This window comes from Cervus elaphus, chromosome X, assembly GCF_910594005.1.
Source record: "Cervus elaphus chromosome X, mCerEla1.1, whole genome shotgun sequence".
In the NCBI taxonomy this organism is placed as follows: Eukaryota; Metazoa; Chordata; class Mammalia; order Artiodactyla; family Cervidae; genus Cervus; species Cervus elaphus.
The window spans coordinates 81,169,724-81,189,860 of NC_057848.1; the positions used below are offsets into that span (position 1 = coordinate 81,169,724).

General features: G+C 42.2%; 1 protein-coding gene across 1 annotated transcript; it reads left to right on the forward strand.

Annotated features, from left to right (window-relative positions):
• The first annotated feature begins 4,873 nt into the window (after window positions 1-4,873).
• On the forward strand, window positions 4,874-18,228 carry LOC122690627 (proline-, glutamic acid- and leucine-rich protein 1-like). Its single transcript, XM_043897508.1, has 3 exons — window positions 4,874-5,740; window positions 6,732-6,885; window positions 18,007-18,228. The coding sequence occupies exons 1-3, from the start codon at window positions 5,128-5,130 to the stop codon at window positions 18,017-18,019; spliced, it is 780 nt and encodes a 259-aa protein (XP_043753443.1). The 5' UTR covers window positions 4,874-5,127; the 3' UTR covers window positions 18,020-18,228.
• Window positions 18,229-20,137: the final 1,909 nt, after the last annotated feature.

The following is a 20,137-nucleotide window of genomic DNA, read 5'->3' on the forward strand; positions in this document are numbered from 1 at the left end:
CCCCAGCCTTTTTTTTCTTAATATATATGTATTTCTTGAAGACTAATTGACTTACAGTCTTTTAGGTGCAGAGCAAACTGATTCAGTTATACACATATATTGTTTTTCAAATTAAATTATTTTCTTTTATAGGTTATACAAGACATTGACTATAGTTCCCTGTGCTATACAGTAAACCTTTGTTGCATATCTATTTTTTAAATTAGAAATCTATCATTGTATTCATACTAAATCAAACAAATGGAATCAAAATATAATAAATTTTTTAGTTAGGCAAACACTAGTAAGTTTTCTAAAATAGATATGCATACTATGTATATGTGTGTGTGTGTGTGTGTGTGTATACACATAAAAGCTTTTCTACTATGCTTGCTAAAGGCTTGAGAAAGAACATCAGAAAGAGAGATGGAAAAATTGGATAACAAACTAAATGAAATGGGGGCAATGAGTATGAAATAGAAAAAGTGAAACAAACTAAATAAAAGTAAAAGATCATCATATAGTTCAGGTGTTTTTAAACATGGTAGCTCATCAGAAACATATCTGTAGCTTTGGATTAAAAAAGCTATTGCCTGGGCATTTGTATTTTTCAAAAAAATCCAAGAAAATTCTGGATTTTAAAAAGTGGGAGGGGGGATCGGGATGGGGAATACTTGTAAATCCATGGCTGATTCATGTCAATGTATGACAAAAACCACTATAATATTGTAAAGTAATTAGCCTCCAACTAATAAAAATAAATGAAAAAAAATGATTACAGGTTTTTCTATTAAATGGTAGTTTTGGTGATATCAATTCAGTTCAGTTCAGTCGCTCAGTCATGTCCACCTCTTTGCGACCCCATGGATTCCAGCACCCCAGGCTTCCCTGTCCATCACCAACTCCCTGAGCTTGCCCAAACTCATGTCCATTGAGTCGGTGATGCCATCCAACCACCTCATCCTCTGTCGTTCCCTTCTCCCCCTCCTTCAATTTTCCCCAGCATCAGGGTCTTTCCCAAGGAGTCAGTTCTTTGCATCGGGTGGCCAAAGTATTGGAGTTTCAGCTTCAGCATCAGTCCCTCCAATGAATATTCAGGACTGATTTCCTTTAGGACTGACTGGTTTGATCTCCTTGCAGTCCAAGGGACTCTCAAGAGTCTTCTCCAACACCACAGTTCAAAAGCATCAGTTCTTTGGCGCTCAGCTTTCTTTATGATCCAACTCACATCCGTATATGATTACTGGAAGAACCATAGCTCTGACTAGATGGACCTTTGTCGGCAAAGTCATGTCTACTTTTTAATATGCTGTCTAGGTTGGTCATAGCTTTTCTTCCAAAGAGCAAGCATCTTTTAATTTCATGGCTGCAGCCACCATCTGCAGTGATTTTGGAGCCCAAGAAAATAAAGTCTGTCACTGTTTCCATTGCTTCCCCATCGACTTGCCATGAAGTGATGGGACCGGATGCCATGATCTTTGTTTTTTGAATGTTGTGTTTTAAGCCAGCTTTTTCACTCTCCTCTTTCACTTTCATCAAGCAGCTCTTTTGTTCTTCTTCACTTTCTGCCATAAGGGTGATGTCATCTGCATATCTGAGGTTATTGATATTTCTCCCAGCAATCTTGCTTCCAGCTTGTGCTTCACCCAGCCCGGCATTTCGCATGATGTGCTCTGCTTCCCCCAGTGGCTCGGTGGTAAAGAATCTGCCTGCCAGTGCAGGAGATGCAAGAGACCTGAGTTCAAACCCTGAGTTGGGAAGTTCCCCTGGAGAAAGAAATGGCAACCCACTCTGATATTCTTGCCTGGGAAAATCCCACGGACAGAGGAGCCTGGAAGGCTACAGTTCATGGGGTCATAAAAGAGTCGGGCATGACTTAGTGACTAAACAACAATAACAACTCTGCATATAAGTTAAATAAACAGGGTGACAATATACAACCTTGACGTACTCCTTTCCCAATTTGGAACCAGTCTGTTGTTCCACGTCTGGTTCTAACTGTTGCTTCTTGACCTGCACACAAATTTCTCAGGAGGCAGGTAAGGTGGTCTGGTATTCCAATCTCTTGAAGAATTTTCCACAGTTTGTTGTGATCCACACAGCCAAAGGCTTTGGCATGGTCAATAAAGCAGAAGTAAAGAAGATGTTTTAAAGGAACTCTCTTGCTTTTTCTATGATCCCACGGATGTTGGCAATTTGATCTCTTATTCCTCTGCCTTTTTTTGGTGATATAGAATTCTATTATTTTTCTGTTGACCAATCATGACACAATGGTATTAAGTGAATAGTAGTTACATACTCACAATAATAAAAGATGTTTATCAGTTTTCACAATCAATAGCCAGACAAAAAATAAAAGGTAATTACAGTTGCAAGCCATAATGGGAGTATGATTAATCTAACAATATAAAATGATTACATACAATTTGGGGGTTAAGCAGAGTGATGAGGAAAGTGGCAGTGCATGCATGCATATGTTTTCATCCACCCAACCAGTCTATGTCTTTTGGTTGGTGCATTTTACCCATTTATATTTAAGGTAGTTATCAATATATATGCTCCTATTACCATTTTCTTAATTGCTTTGAGTTTATTTTCTGTAGGTCTTTTCATTGTCTTAACTTTTGCTTGTGCAGAAAGCTTTTGATTTCTCCATCAAATCTGAATGAGAATCTTGCAGGGTAGAGTATTCTTGGTTGGAGTTTCTTCCTTTTCATCACTTTAAATATATCATGCCATTCCCTTTTGGCTTGTAGAATTTCTGTTGAGAAACAGCTGATAACCTGATGAGGGTTCCCTCATGTGTTATTTGTCATTTCCCCTTGTGCTTTTAATATTTTATCTTTGTCTTTAATTTTTGTCAGTTTGATTACTAGATGTATTGGTGGATACAGTCACCAATATACCTCCTTGGGCTTATCCTCCTTGGATAAACTTCCTTGGATTTATCCTGCCTGGGACTCTCTGCCCTTCCTGGACTTGGTTGACTATTTCCTTTCCCATGTTAGGGAATTTTTCAGCTATTATCTCCTCAAATATTTTGTTGAGTCCTTTCTCTCTCTTCTCCTTCTGGGACCCCTTTGGTGCATTTAATGTTGTCCCAGAAGTTTCTTACACTATCTTCATTTTTTTTTTTTTTTTGCATTTTTTTCTATATTCTATTCCACAGCAGTGATTTCCACCATTTTGTCCTTCAGGTCCCTTATCCATTCTCCTGCCTCAGTTATTCTGCTATTGACTTCTAGTGTTTTGTTCATCTCAGTTTGTTCTTTAGTTCTTCTAGGTCTCTGGTAAACAATTCTTGCATCTTCTCCATTGTCTTTCTTCTTACTTCTTCTGCATGCCCTCTGGTGGATGAGGCTAAGAGGCTTCTGTAAGCTTTCTGATGGGAAGGACAAGGTGGGGAAAACTGGGTCTTGTTTTGGTGAGCAGGGCCTTGGTCAGTAAATCTTTAATTCAATTGTCTGCAAATGGGTGGGGTTGTACTCCCTTCTTGTTAGTGTTTTGGCCTGAGGCATCCAAGGGCTGGGATCTATGGGCTCTGTGGTAGGGTTAGTGGCAAATCCAAGAGGACTTACATCAAGAGGGACCTTCCAGGATTGCTGCTGCCAGTGTCCCCATCCCTGCCATGAGCACTTGCAGACCCAGGCCTCCACAGGTGACCCTCCAACAGCAGCAGGTAGTTTTGCATCAGTCTCCTCTGGGGTCACTGCTCCTTTCCCTTGGGTCATGGTGTGTGCAAGATTTTGTTTGTGCCCTCCAAGAGTGGAGTCTCTGTTTCCTCTAGTCCTGTGGAAGTGCTATAATCAAAGCCCGCTGGACTTCAAGGTCAGATTCCCTGGGGATTCCCAGCCCCTCTATCAAATTCCCAGGCTGGGAAGCCTGATGTGGGGCTCAGAACTTTCACAACAGTGAGAGAACTTCTTGAGTATCATTGTTCTTCAGTTTGTGGGTTGCCCAACCGGTGGGTACGGGATTTGATTTTATCGTGATTGCACCCTTCCTACAATCTCATTGTAGCTTCTCCTTTGTCTTTGGACGTGGGATATCTCTTTTTGGTAGGTTCCAGCATCCTCCTGTCAATGGTTGTTCAACAGGTAGTTGCAATTCTGGTGCTCTCACAGGAGGAGATGAGCATATATCCTTCTACTCTCCCATCATCTGGGGTGTGAGGTGGATGAGCAATTCAAAATATGAATTTGGGAAGGAGTGTGTGTAACTGTTTAGTGCAGAGCAGGTGCTTAGTGCAGTCTTGAAATAAGTCACTCTCTCTTCATTTCATGGCGCCTTGAAGTGAATTGGGGGAGCCCTGATGAAACAGGGTTCAGTCCAATTTTTACTGCTTCTTCCACTCTCCATTCTCATCAGCATCCATGTCAACTTTGTGTGCTGTTACTAAGTAGTTTTAGCAACATTAAAACCACCAAATTCTCTTTCTGTCTCTCACAGGAGGTTTTAAACAGTTGCTGATATTTGATCTATATACCTTCACTTTTTCTTTCTTTTTTTAAAGTGTATCTCTGTTGGTGTGAGTTGTCCCAGCATGGCAACTGGGCACCACATCTAGGTTCCCATACACCAACCAGGGCACCCCCCCCACCCCCCCACACCCCTCCACACCCCTCCACACCCCTCCACACCCCCGCGTACGGACACTGTAGTTTTCCTCTTGCAATGATGGAATGAAAAGGAAGGGACTCCTATGGGCTCAAAGTGTGACCTGGGCCTGTCAGGCCTCCAGGGAAGCTGAGGGCCTTGACCACTCACTGGATGGCGATCATGCCAATCCTTGACTCCTGGCAAATGAGCTTAGAGCTGGTGCTGGAGGAAGTGGTCCCCGGTTGACCCTTCAAGCTCCACCTACCGTCGCCAGCCCTTCAGGGTCTTTCCTGCCTGTCTGCCGCCACTCAGCTTCGGTCTTGGTGAGCTGGTCTGCGGGCAGCCTCCTTGCCATTCCTGTTGCGGGGCCCACACCAGCACCTTCACAGACTCCAGTTCCCTGTGCAGCTGACATCTCTGCCGCCCCCACCCGCACCTTGCGGTCCTCGCAGCTAACGGCGTCTCCTCCACGACTTTGAGCCCGGCGGCGGCCATCTTCCCCGTGAACATCACTGCAGGCCCATCACAGTCTGGCACATCTCTCCTGCCATGTCTGCCACAGAGGAGCATGACTGGATCCCAGATGGCCTGGCCAGGGCTGGTGGCGGGGCGGGCTGTGACCCCACTCCCCTTGGGGTCCTGGCACCGACTTGGGAGGGGACAGATGGGGTCGAGGAGGCCCTTCTGCCCTCCCTGAGGGTGTCAGGAGCCCTTTGCAGGGGGCACGGTGGGCCACAGGCCACAATGGAAGAGGTGTGGGATATAGAGCCATTAGAAGAGGGGATGGAGGGAGGTCTAGAGGAGATGGAGGAGAATGAGGATGAGGATGAGGCTGATTTCGAGCTGGAGGGCGTGGAGGAGGAGCACCTGTTGGAAGAGGTGGAGGAGGAGGAGGAGACAGTAGAGGACGACGAGAGTGAGCAGGAAGTCGCAGCAATGGTTGCAGGCCACGGGGACCCCTTGGAGCAGTTTGGGCCCGTGTTCTGGGGTCTGGTCCACTCCCTTCTACGCAGTTTGTCCTACGATGACCATGTCCTGGTCTGGCCCCCTGACCCCCGCCTGATGGTCAGGTGCAGCTCCCAGCCTCCCTCAGGCCCTGGAGAGGGTCCCGCGCCTCCGCAGGAGCAAGAAGACCTGGGAAAGGGAGGCAAGGCCTCGCAGGGTGAGTACCAAGCAGAGGGTGCCCCACCCTGGGAGCCCCAGGGTCCCAGGGTCAAGGGGGCTGCATCCCAGAAGTCAGAGGAATCCGTGGTGGAGGCTGAGCTCTGGGAGGGTGGCGCCCTGGCTATTGCCTCTGAGTTCTGGGAGGCTGAGGCCTGTGGTCCCGGCAGGGCCGAGGTGGGCAAGTGGCTGCCTCCCTCGGGCCCTTGTGGACCCTGTGGGGGCATCGGGCTCACAGGTAGGCCACGCTCGGCACTGGCCTCTAGTGGTTAAGCAGCGGATCAAAGCTCTCAAAAACCTCTAGGCATAATTTGCACAAGTTGAAGCCCAATTCTATAAAGACCTTTACAGTCTTGAGAAAAAGTATGCTGCCTTCTGCCAGCCTCTGTTTGATAAGAAAGCTGACATCATTAATGCAGTTCATGAGCCCACAGAAGGTGAATGTCAGTGGCCAGTACCTGTTCCAGAAGGAGCCTGAGAGGAGATAGAAAGAGAGCCTGAAGGGAAGGGAAAACAGAGGGCATCCCTCACTTTTGGTTGAGGGCATTTAAAAACCTAAAGATTCCCAGTAGCATGATCCAGGAAAATGATGAACTTGTACTGGAGCACCTGAAAGATGTAAAAATAAAAATTCTCATAGGTTCAGGAACCAATGAGCTTCACAGTAGAATTTCTTTTTAAGTGAAAGGAATACCTTTTCAACAAAGTTCTGACGAAATCATACCAAATGCAGTCAGACCCAGATGATTCTGATCCCTTCTCCTCCAAAGGGCCAGAAATAATCAGCAGCACAGGGTGTGAGATCTACTGGAAAGATGGTAAAGAGCTCACCCTGAAAACCCTGAAGCTGCAAAAATGTGAGGGCCCTGAAGGTGTCCCCAACCTCTAGGAAGGTGCCCAGCTATTCTTTCTTCACCTACTTCTCTCTTCCCCAGGGGTAGAGTACTGAATGTGGCTACTGATTATAAATTGGGTTATTTTTTTCCATGAAGTTCCGGTCCCAAAAGAAGCAAGTGATTATCAGTATGAAGAGTCTGATGAGGAGGTCCAAGAAGCTGAAGGTGAGGAGGAGAACAGCAATGAAAAACCAGAAGAAGGACCTGAAAAAGACCTGGACCCAGCAGAGGACAGCCCTGGAGAACCCAGGTATCTGTGTGCAGCTCTGAGTATCACCCAGCCACCATTCCTGACATACATTTTTAAATTTTCTCCCCAAAGTAAATAATAATTGAAACTTGGTTAAAGTCTAGTTTCAAAACAGCTTAGTGTTAATAATACTTTGTGTGCTAAATAATATAGAACACAGCATGTTCTGAAATGTACTTCATTCACAGCTACAGGCCCTTTGAGCTGTAGCTGTAAGGCTTCCCCACGTGGGAAATTTTTGAGACCTATAGCAGAGACCACTGTTTGTTTGGAATGCAGTTAACTAGAACAAGTGACTAAAAGTGACTGAAATGTACACTAGCTGGGCCTTCAGCACTAAGCTACAGAAATACGGTTTTTTGTCCTAACTGGGAGAAAGCAAATGCCTTTGAGAATGTGACTATTGACAAAGATGTAGTAAGTGAAAAATTTTCAAGTTGCGAGCACATTTAATGACTGATACCTGTTTGTTCAGTTGTAAGTTTTTCTAGTTCATGGGACAGTCAAAAGAAAAGCAAATTAGTCATGGTGAGATTGTTGTTCATCACTGAATTGGTCATTAAGTCAACTTATATCTTACCTATCCCTTCCTCTCTTTCTTGCTTTGCTTCTTCCTGTCTTTCTTCTCTTCCTTTTATGGATATGGAAACTGAGAGTCTGGGAGTTTAAGAGTGTGATTGATGGAGAGAGCACACACTTGTAAGGTGGAAAGACTTATTAAATAAGTCTCTCTCAAGAAAAGCCAACAACAACAAAGCAGGCATTTTGGTGTTTGGCGAGTGGGAGAGGATGTTGGTATGAGGGGTGAGTGATTGACGACATATCCAAAGGTCTGTGTTGCGAGAAGTAAATGTGGTAATTTCTCTTTTGACTTAGCAGGCATATGTAGGACTGACTGTTTTCTTAGATTTAGAAAGTCACTGTTGGCATGTTACTGGTTTACAATTTTTTAAAAGTAATTTATATATTTTAATTGGAGGCCAATTACTTTACAATATTGTGGTGGTTTTTGCCATACATCAACATGAATCAGCCATGGGTGTACATGTGTTCAACCATCCTGAACCCTGCTCCCACCTCCCTCCCCACCCCATCCCTCTGGGTTGTCCCAGAGCACCAGCTTTGGGTGCCCTGCTTTATGCATCAAACTTGCACTGGTCATCTATTTTACATATATTAATATACATATTTCAATGCTATTCTCTCATATCATCCCACCCTCGCCTTCTCCCACATAGTCCAAAAATCTGTTCTTTACATCGGTGTCTCTTTGCTGTCTTGCATATAGGGTTGCTGTTACCGTCTTTCTAAATATATGTGTGTGTGTGTGTGTGTGTGTGTGTGTATGCATTAATATACTGTATTGGTGTTTCTCTTTCTGACTTACTTCACTCTATATAATAGGCTCCAATTTCATTTTTTATAGGGGAGTAATAGTTCGTTGTGTATATGTACCACAACTTCCTTATCCATTCATCTGCAGATGGACATCTAGGTTGCTTCCATGTCCTAGCTATTGTAAACAGTGTTGCAATGAACATTGGGGTACATGTGTCTCTTTCAACTCTGGTTTTCTTGGTGTGTATGCCCAGCAGCAGGATTGCTGGATTGTACGGCAGTTCTATTTCCAGTTTTTTTTTTTTAATGCATATATATGGACTTTATTTTATTTATTTATTTATTTATTTTTATTAGTTGGAGGCTAATTACTTCACAACATTTCAGTGGGTTTTGTCATACATTGATATGAATCAGCCATAGATTTACACGTATTCCCCATCCCGATCACCCCTCCCATCTCCCTCTCCACCCGATTCCTCTGGGTCTTCCCAGTGCACCAGGCCCGAGCACTTGTCTCATGCATCCAACCAGGACTGGTGATCTGTTTCACCCTAGATAATATGCATGCTGTTCTTTCGAAACATCCCACTCTCACCTTCTCCCACAGAGTTCAAAAGTCTGTTCTGTACTTATAGGGTTATCATTACCATCTTTCTAAATTCCATATATGTTAGTATACTGTATTGGTCTTTATCTTTCTGGCTTACTTCACTCTGTATAATGGGCTCCAGTTTCATCCACCTCATTAGAACTGATTCAAATATATTCTTTTTAATGGCTGAGTAATATTCCATTGTGTATATGTACCACAGCTTCCTTATCCATTCATCTGCTGATGGGCATCTAGGTTGCTTCCATGTCTTGGCTATTATAAACAGTGCTGTGATGAACAGTGGGGTGCACGCGTCTCTTTCAGATCTGGTTTCCTCAGTGTGTATGCCCAGAAGTGGGATTGCTGGGTCATATGGCAGTTCTATTTCCAGTTTTTTAAGAAATCTCCACACTGTTTTCCATAGTGGCTGTACTGGTTTGCATTCCCACCAACAGTGTAAGAGGATTCCCTTTTCTCCACACCCTCTCCAGCATTTATTGCTTGTAGACTTTTGGATAGCAGCCATCCTGACTGGCATGTAATGGTACCTCATTGTGGTTTTGATTTGCATTTCTCTAATAATGAGTGATGTTGAGCATCTTTTCATGTGTTTGTTAGCCATCTGTATGTCTTCTTTGGAGAAATGTCTGTTTAGTTCTTTGGCCCATTTTTTGATTGGGTCATTTATTTTTCTGGAATTGAGCTTCAGGAGTTGCTTGTATATTTTTGAGATTAATCCTTTGTCTGTTGTTTCATTTGCTATTATTTTCTCCCAATCTGACGGCTGTCTTTTCACCTTACTTATAGTTTCCTTTGTTGTGCAAAAGCTTTTAAGTTTCATTAGGTCCCAGAAGAACCAAATTAACAAAATTAGAAATGAAAATGGAGAGATCACAACAGACAACACTGAAATACAAAGGATCATAAGAGACTACTACCAGCAGCTATATGCCAATAAAATGGACAACTTGGATGAAATGGACAAATTCTTAGAAAAGTATAACTTTCCAAAACTGAACCAGGAAGAAATAGAAGATCTTAACAGACCCATCACAAGCACAGAAATCGAAACTGTAATCAGAAATCTTCCAGCAAACAAAAGCCCAGGACCAGATGGCTTCACAGCTGAATTCTACCAAAAATTTAGAGAAGAGCTAACACCTATCTTACTCAAACTCTTCCAGAAAATTGCAGAAGAAGGCAAACTTCCAAACTCATTCTATGAGGCCACCATCACCCTAATTCCAAAACCAGACAAAGATGCCACAAAAAAAGAAAACTACAGGCCAATATCACTGATGAACATAGATGCAAAAATCCTTAACAAAATTCTAGCAAACAGAATCCAACAACATATTAAAAAAATCATACACCATGACCAAGTGGGCTTTATCCCAGGAATGCAAGGATTCTTTAATATCCGCAAATCAAACAATGTAATACACCACATTAACAAATTGAAAGATAAAAACCATATGATTATCTCAATAGATGCAGAAAAAGCCTTTGACAAAATTCAACACTCATTTATGATTAAAACTCTCCAGAAAGCAGGAATAGAAAGAACATACCTCAACATAATAAAAGCTATATATGACAAACCCACAGCAAGCATCACCCTCAATGGTGAAAAATTGAAAGCATTTCTCCTGAAATCAGGAACAAGACAAGGGTGCCCACTCTCACCACTACTATTCAACATAGTGTTGGAAGTTTTGGCCACAGCAATCAGAGCAGAAAAAGAAGTAAAAGGAATCCAGATAGGAAAAGAAGAAGTGAAACTCTCGCTGTTTGCAGATGACATGATCCTCTACATAGAAAACCCTATTTCCAGTTTTTTTAAGGAATTTCCACACTGTTCTCCATAGTGGCTGTACTAGTTTGTATTCCCACCAACAGTGTAAGAGGGTTCCCTTTTTTTCCACACTCTCTCCAGCATTTATTGTTTGTACTTTTTGATGGCAGCCATTCTGACCAGCGTGAGATGGCACCTCATTGTGGCTTTGATTTGTATTTCTTTGATAATGAGTGATGTTGAGCATCTTTTCATGTGTTTGTTAGCCATCTGTGTGTCTCCTTTGGAGAAATGTCTGTTTAGTTCTTTGGCCCATTTTTTTATTGGGTCCTTTATTTTTCTGAAATTGAGCTGCATGAGCTGCTTGTATATTTTGGAGATTAATTCTTTATCAGTTGCGTTGTTTGCTATTATTTTCTCCCATTCTGAAGGCTCCCTTTTCACCCTGCTTTAAGTTTCCTTTGTTGTGCAAAAGATTTAAGTTTAATTAGGTCCTATTTGTTTATTTTTGTATTTATTTTCATTACTCTGGGAGGAGGGTCCTAGAGGATCTTGCTGTGATTTATGTCAGAGAGTGTTCTGCCTATGTTTTCCTCTAAGAGTTTTATAGTTTCTGGTCTTAGGTTTAGATCTTTAATCCATTTTGAGTTTATTTTTGTATACGGTATTAAAAAGTGTTCTAATTTCATTCTTTTACAGGTGGTTGACCAGTTTTCCCAGCACCACTTGTTAAAGAGATTGTCTTTTCTCCATTGTATATTTTGCCTCCTTTCTCAATGATAAGGTGTCCATAGGTTCGTGGGTTTATCTCTGGGCTTTCTATTTTGTTCCACTGATCTATATTTCTGTCTTTGTGCCAGTACCATACTGTCTTGATGACTGTAGCTTTGTAGTGTAGTCTGAAGTCAGGCAGGTTGGTTCCTCCAGTTCCATTCTTCTTTCTCAAGATTGCTTTGGCTGTTCGAGGTTTTTTGTATTTCCATACAAATTGTGAAATTATTTGTTCTAGTTCTGTGAAAAATATCATTGGTAGCTTGATAGGGATTGCTTTGGATAGTGTACTCATTTTCACTGTATTGACTCTTCCAATCCACGAATATGGTATATTTCTCCATCTATTTGTGTCCTCTTTGATTTCTTTCATCAGTGTTTTATAGTTTTCCATATATAAGTCTTTTGTTTCTCTAGGTAAATTTATTCCTAATTATTTTATTCTTTTCGTTGCAATGGTGGATGGGATTGTTTCCTTAGTTTCTCTTTCTGTTTTCTCATTGTTAGTGTATTGGAATGCAAGGGATCTCTGTGTGTTAATTTTATATCCTGCAACTTTACTATATTCATGGATTAGCTCTAGTAACTTTCTGGTGGTGTCTTTAGGGTTTTCTACATAAAGGATCATGTCATCTGCAAACAGTGAGGGTTTTACTTCTTCTTTTCCAATCTGGATTCCTTTTATTTCTTTTTCTTCTCTGATTGCTGTGGCTAGGACTTCCAAAACTATGTTGAATAGCAGTGGTGAGAGTGGGCACCCTTGTCTTGTTCCTGATTTTGGAGGAAATGCTTTCAGTTTTTTGCCATTGAGGATAATGTTTGCTGTGGGCTTGTAGTATATGGCTTTTATTATGTTGAGGTATGTTCCTTCTGTGCCTGCTTTCTAGAGTCTTTATCATAAAGGGTGCTGAATTTTGTCAGAGGCTTTCTCTGCATCTGTTGGGATAACCACATGCTTTTTATCTTGCAATTTGTTCATATGGTGTATCACATTGATTGATTTGTGAATATTGAAGAATCCTTGCATCCCTGGGATAAAGCCCACTTGGTCATGATGTGTGATCTTTTTAATATGTTGTTGGATTTGGTTTGCTAGAATTTTGTTGAAGATTTTTGCATCTCTGTTCATCAGTGATAAATTGTCCTGTAGTTTTATTTCTTTGTGGCATCTTTGTCTGGTTTGTATATTAGGGTGATGGTGGCCTCTTAGAATGAGTTTGGCAGTTTAACTTCCTCTGCAGTTTTCTGGAAGAGTTTGAGAAGGATAGGTGTTAGCTCTTCTCTAAGTTTTTGGTAGAATTCACCTGTGAAGCCGCTTGGTCCTGGGCTTTTGTTTGTTGGAAGGTTTTTTATTACAGCTTCAATTTCCATGCTTCTGATGAGCCTGTTAAAATTTTCTGTTTCTTCCTGGTTCAGTTTTGGAAAGTTATCCTTTTCTAAGAATTTTTCCATTTCTTCCAAGTTGTCCAATTTATTGGCATATAACTGATCATAGTAGTCTCTTATGACCTTTTGTATTTATGTGTTGTCTGTTGTGATTTCTCCATTTTTGTTTCTAATTTTATTGATTTGATTCTTCTCCCATTTTTTCTTGATGAGTCTGGCTAATGGTTTGTCTATTTTATTTATCTTCTCAAAGAACCAGCTGTTAGTTTTGTTGATTTTTGCTACAGTCTCCTTTGTTTCTTTTTCAGTTATTTCTGGTCTCAATTTTATGATTTCTTTCCTTCTACTAACTGGGGTGGTTCTTTTCTTCTTTTTCTACTTGCTTTAGACGTAAAGTTAGGTTGTTTATTTGATGTCTCTCTTGGCCCTTGAGGTAGGCTTGTATTGCTATGAATCTCCCTCTTAGTACTGCTTTTACTGAATCCCATAGGGTTTGGGTTGTGTTTTCATTTTCATTTGTTTCTATGCATATCTTGATTTCCTTTTTGATTTCTTCCATGATCTGTTGGTTATTCAGAAGCGTGTTGTCTAGCCTCCATATGTTTGTATTTTTAATGGTTTTTTTCCCCCTGTACTTGACATCTAATCTTACCACCTTGTGGTCAGAAAAGATGCTTGAAATGATTTCAATTTTTAAAAAAATTTACCAAGTCTATATTTATGGCCCCGGATGTGATCTGTCCTGGAGAATGTCTGTGTACACTTGAGAAAAAGGTGAATTCCATTGTTTTTGGGTGAAATGCCCTATAGATATCAGTTAGCTCTAACTGGTCCATTGTATCATTTAGCGCTTGTGTTTCCTTGCTAATTTTCTGTTTGGTTGATCTATCCATAGGTGTGTGTGGGGTATTAAAGTCCCCCACTATTATTGTGTTACTCTTAATTTCCCCTTTCATACTCGTTTGCATTTGCCTTCCATATTGAGGTGCTCCTATATTGGGTGTATATTATATTTATAATTGTTATATCTTCTTTTTGGATTGATCCTTTGATCATTATGTAGTGTCTTTCTTTGTCTCTTATCATGGTCTTTATTTCAAAGTCTATTTTATCTGATATGAGTATTGCTACTCTTGCTTTCTTTTGGTCCCCATTTGCATAAAATATCTTTTTCCAGCCCTTCACTTTCACTCTGTATGTGTCCCTAGGTTTGAGGTGAATCTCTTGTAGACAGCATATATAGGGGTCTTGTTTTTTTTTATCCAGTTGGCCAGTCTTTGTCTTTTGGTTGGAGCATTTAACCCATTTACAGTTAAGGTAATTATTGATAAGTATGATCCTGTTTCCATTTACATTTTGGGGGGGTTGGTTTGTTTTTATGAGCATTTACTGTGTTTCATGTCTAGAGAAGATCCTTCAGCAGTTGTTGAAGAGCTGGTTTGGTGGTGCTGAATTCTCTCAGCTTTTGCTTTTCTGTAAAGCTTTTGATTTCTCCTTCACATCTGAATGAGATCCTTGCTGGGTAGAGTAATCTTGGTTGTAGGTTTTTCTCTTTCATCACTTTAAGTATGTCCTGCCATTCCTTTCTGGCCTGGAGAGTTTCTATTAAAAGATCAGCTGTTATCCTTATGGGGAATCCCCTTGTGTGTTTTTTGTTGCTTTTCTCTTGCTCCTTTTAATGTTTGATCTTTGTTAGTTTGATTAATTTGTGTCTTGGGGTGTTTTGCCTTGGGTTTCGGGGAAGGCAATGACACCCCGACTCCAGTACTCTTGCCTGGAAAATCCCATGGATGGAGGAGCCTGGTGGGCTGCAGTCCATGGGGTCACTAAGAGTCAGACACGACTGAGCGACTTCACTTTCATGCATTGGAGAAGGAAATGGCAACCCACTCCAGTGTTCTTGCCTGGAGAATCCCAGGGACAGGGAGCCTGGTGGGCTGCCCTCTATGGGATCACACAGAGTCAGACACCACTGAAGCGACTTAGCAGCAGCAGCAGCAGCAGCAGCAGCCTTGGGTTTATCCCGTTTGGGACTCTCTGGGTTTCTTGGACGTGGGTTTCTGTTTCCTTCCCCATATTAGGGAAGTTTTCGACTATTATCTCCTCAAGTATTTTCTCATGCACTTTCTTTTTGTCTTCTTCTTCTGGGACACCTATGATTCGAATGTTGGGGCCTTTAACTTTGTCCCAGAGGTCTCTGAGGTTGTTCTCATTTCTTTTAATTCTTTTTTTCTTTTTTCCTCTCTGCTTCATTTATTTCCACCATTCCGTCTTCCACCTCACCTATCCTCTCTTCTGCCTCAGTTATTCTACTGTTGGTTCCCTCCAGAGTGCTTTTGATCTCAGTTACTGCATAATTCATTATTGGTTGATTCTGCTTTATTTCTTCTAGGTCCTTAGTTAAACATTTCTTGCATTTTCTCAGTCCTTGCCTCTAGTCTATTTATGTGTAGCTCCATTTTGTTTTCAAGATTTTGGGTCATCTTTACTGTCATTATTCTGAATACTTTTTCAGGTATCTCCTCCTCTTTTGTTTGGTTTGGTGGGTTTTTAGCATGTTCCTTCCCCTGCTGAATATTTCTCCACCTTTTCATTTTGTTTATATTGCTGTGTTTGGGTTCCTTTCTGCAGGCTGGAAGTTCGTGGTTTCTCTTAATTGTGAAGTCTTCTCCCTGTGGGTGGGGTTGGACTAATGGCTTGTCAAGGTTTCCTGGTTGGAGGAGCTTGTGTCTGTATTCTGGTGGGTGGAACTGGATCTCTTCTCTCTGGAGTGCAATGAAGTGTCCAGTAGTGAGTTTGGGGGTGTCTGTGAGTTTAGCATGGCTTTGGGCAGTCCATCTTTTAATGTTCAAGGTTGGGTTCCTGTTTGCTGGAGAATTATTGTGATGTGTTTTGCACTGGATCTTGTTAGCTCTTGGGTGGAGCTTGGTTTCAGTATAGGTGTGGAGACTTTTAGGTGAGCTCTTGTCTATTAATGTTCTCTGGAGTCAGGAGTTCTCTGATGTTCTGAAGTTTTGGAATTAAGCCTCCTGCCTCTGGCTTTCAGTCCCTGTCTTACAGTAGCCACAAGACTTCTCCATCCACACAGCATAGAAGGTTAAACCCCTAGGTTTATTGGTGAAACAATTCTCCACAGCCAGAAACACCCAGAGAGATTCACAGAGTTATATAGAGAAGAAAAGAGGGAGGAGGGAGACAGAGGTGACCAGGAGAAGAAAAGGGAGAGTCAAAAGGGGAGAGAACAATCTAGCCATTAATCTAATCCCTAAGTGCTCTCCACAGCCTGGAAAACCCAGAGAGGTTCACAGAGTTATATACAGAAAAGAAGAGGGAGGAAGGCAATAGAGGAGAAAAAGGAGAGAGCAGTCAAGCCAGTTATCAAATCCTTAAGTGAAAATGGACACTGAAGATTAGATTCTTAGAGGTACAAAATTGATAATGAATATCAAAAGGCAAAGATTAGAAACCTGGAATAGAGGTTAGACTCTCAAAAATAAAATATAAAAAATACAAAACATAGTAATCAAAAACTATGGAATTTGATTTCTAAAAAAATAGGGGTTTCTTTGGGAAACATAATAGTAGGCTATAAAAATGAAAGTTAAAGGAGTAATAAAGAACTAAATTTAAAAAATTAAAAAGTGATAACAGTAAAAATATATCTAGGAATTTCTCTGGGTATTGTGGGGTCTGTTCAGTGGCAGATCATCCCTTGTTCTGGCATGTAGTTGTTCTCAAGGTCTATAGGTAACCCTCAAATGTCTCCAGTATTAAATGCAGGGTTTCAGTCTGTTGTACCTGTTACTTCCAAAGCAGTTCCACCTTCTTTGTTCATTTTGGCTTCCTTTGCAAGTCCCTTCAGTGTCTAATTTCCACCCTGAGGCAAGGGGCCAAAGGTGGCCGCTTATTTAGGCTCACTTGTTCAGTTGTGTTGTGCAGAGGGAGGGACACTGCAAACAAATACCGCTGGCATGTGTGGCAAGTGTTCGCAGTGGATGGACCACACTGGGTTTGCCACAGTCCAAGGCAGCATGTGCTTCCTGGGTCTAGCCTGATCTGTCTCCAGGGTGCTCTGCAAGGGCACTGTCCCAAGTGCCAAGTGGGCCCTGAGTTTCGTGCACTTCCCAGGTCTAAGCAGCTCAGGTTCTCAGGTGCTCCACAAGGGCACAGACCCGGATAGGCTGTGCGTTTTGTGCCCTTCTCAGGTCCGAGCAGCTCAGGCGACTGGGTGCTTGGTGAGCGCGCTGTCCCAGGTGGGCCATGTGTCTTAGTCACCTGCCTGGTCCCCGCCACTCAGTGTCCTGGGTGTGCCACGAGATCACAGTTCCAGGTGTGTCGTATGTCTACTCTGGGTTGTGACACTCCTGGCAGATGTCAACCACCTAGGATCCCAAGAAGATGAGGTTAGCAACTGGGAGCCTACTCATAGTTTGGTGGAAGATGTGATCTGTGGGGACAAGATGGCAGCAGCCCCTTGCCTTCTGGCTCTGGCTATCTCTCGCCCGCCTCTCTGCCACCAGGGAGGGAGGGCCCTATATGGCAGCTGGCTTGCTCTCCTTTGGTATTTGCTCAATCCTTTGTTCTGTGAGCGTGCCAGGGGTGCCGATAGAGCCTTTCTTGAGAAAGGTCTTTTTTGTGTGTCTCTCTGGTGATCCCACGGTTTGGGTTGCTGTCTCACATTAGCTCCCTCAGATTGTCCTCGGGGCATTCAGGCCCGGTCCTTACCCTAAGGACCAGTTATGCAGCCTGCGCCTCCCTGCCCAGCCCCTACTCACTGGTGGTGGACCCGAGTGTCTGGGTCACTTCTCCACTGGCAGTTGTGGTTAGGCGCGTATTCTGCGGGGGTTTTTTTTTTTTTTTTTCCTCCTGGTTATGTTGCCCTCTGAGATTCGAGAACTCCCCACAGACACACCTGTGAGAGGGTTTCCTAATGTGTGGAGACTTCTCCTCTTTCTTGACTCTCTCCCCAGGATGGGTCTCCATCCCTAAATCTTTTGTCTCAGTTTTTGTCTTTTATATTTTGTCTTACCTCCTTTCGAAGGGATTGGGCTGTCTTTCTGGGTGCCTAGTGTCCTCCGCCAGCATTCAGAAGTTGTTTTGTGGAAGTTTCTCAGCATTCAAATGATCTTTTGATGAATTTGTGGGGGAGAAAGTGGTCTTCCTGTCCTATTCCTCTGCCTCCTTGGGACCGTCCCCTGGTTTACAATTGTTAATTGACTCTTACTTCATCCCACAGCTGTCAAGTATAGAAAGACATGATGGAGGAAGAAACAATGGACTTGCCCTCACGAATTTGAGATTTTCAGCTTCTCAGTAGCCAGTGGGAATTTTATCAACACTGGTTTTGTTCCAGATTTCATCATGTGAAATGTCTTATCCACTGACATCTGACTTTTTTTCTTATGTTTGTCAGATATATTTGACTGCGTTTGTTCAAGTTAAAAATAAAACTTTGCTAGCCGTGGATAAGCCGCAGATTTTTTAGATGTGTAACACTGATGCGAATCTTGTATCTTTTTGTTTTAGTCCACTTTACTGTCATTGAAACCTTTTTTTTTTAAGTTTTTGCATTGCAGGTGGATTCTTTACCAACCAAGTTATCAGGAAGCCCTTTATTGTAGCCACAGGTTAATTAATATATCAATTGACAAACAATTTATGCAAGGAGAGAGATGGAGGACTAGCCCCTACTTCATTTTAGTGAGAGGAACCAGTGGGTGACCAAGCTTATCTGGAAACCAGATGGAGCTACTAAGCTGCCACAGACCAGCGGCATCAGCATCACCTGGGAACTTGTTAGAAGTGAAACTTCTCAGGCCCCACTCCAGATTTACTGGATCATTATTCTGAAGGTGGCTCAGCTATCAGAGCTTTACATGTCCTCCAGGTGACTCTGAAGCATCTCAAAGTTTCAGCATCATCCTCTTAGAGCAATGATGGGCATGGGGTGGGGGATGGGTGTTGTGAGGGACTGAGTTTCTCCTGTGGTAAGACCATCGTTTGTTCAGTGACTTGATACAATTTCAGGTAAGCTGAATGGGACAGTAAAGGCTGGAATGGGGACGAGACTAGAATTCTCAAGGCCCTGAGATACAGAAAAACCTCCTGGCAGGGCAGGGATTGGATGGTGGCAGTGAAGAAAAAATGGACGAGGGAATAAACTAGGTTCAGAAGGATAGAACCATTATGATATCATGAATATGAGGTTTAAAAACATGCATAACTATCACTGATTATGGATACATATATGTAGTAAAAGGTATGCATGGAAGGAATGCATGCATATGTAACGTGTAGAAAGGCATGTATGAGGATGATAAACACCTTGCTTAGGATAGTGGAGAGGGAGAGAGGAGAATTCAACTGGGAAGGGTTACTCTTACTTTCCTAGGGCTGCAGTAACAAATTACTACAAAGTAGGTGGCTTAAAACAACATAAAATTTATTCTCTCATCAGTTCTAGAGGTCAGAAGTCTGAAAGCAAGGGGCTCTGGGGGAGAATCCTCCTTGCCACCCCCAGTTTGTGGTGGCTTCTGGCACTTCTTGGCTTGTGGCAAAATAACTCCAGTCTTCACATGACCTTCTTCCCTGTGTCTGTGTATCTCAAATCTCACTCTTTCTGTTATAAGGATACCACCCAGTCCATTTAGGGCCCATCCCAAATCCAGGGTGACTCCATTAAATTAGATCCTAATGTAATTACAACTGCAAAGACCCTATTTCCAAATAAGGTCACATTCACAGGTACCAGGCACCTGGACTTGGGCATATCTTTCTGGAGGACACAGGTATGTACCAGGCTTCAACTGTATCTGGAGTGTAAAATTTCTGAAGTTAGGTGATGGGTACATGGATGTAGTATTCTTTATACCATTATGTAGGTCTGAAATATTTCCTGACCTTCTCCCTGCCAAAAAGATGGAAAGAAGAAAATGGGCCTAAGAAATGGAAGCTATTCAAGGGGGGTAGAGGGGGAATGAAGTTGTAATTGACCAGAATACAGGATCAAAGAAGGAGAAAGGCCAGGGGGTTGATGGTAGAGGATTTCCTTTAGGCATTTTTTGGTAAAGCAATGTAGGTGCTCTCTAGGTCTCATTGGTACCTCCTCCCTTCTTTCATATTCTATGGTAGCATGTCTCATATCCTAATATATTTTCATATTTTTACATATTTGTGTCTACTTCCATCTCCCAACCCCTAGGATATGAGCTTCTGAATGATTGGAATCTCAAAGGGATTTATTTCTCTCTGTCTCTCCCAAAGCACCTATCAATAGTACTGTGTTTTCTTCTTAGTAGGTGCTCCATAAATGAGCGCTAAAATAAAGTTAATGCAACGTCATCCTCTTTTCTGTCATCGGTGTTAAC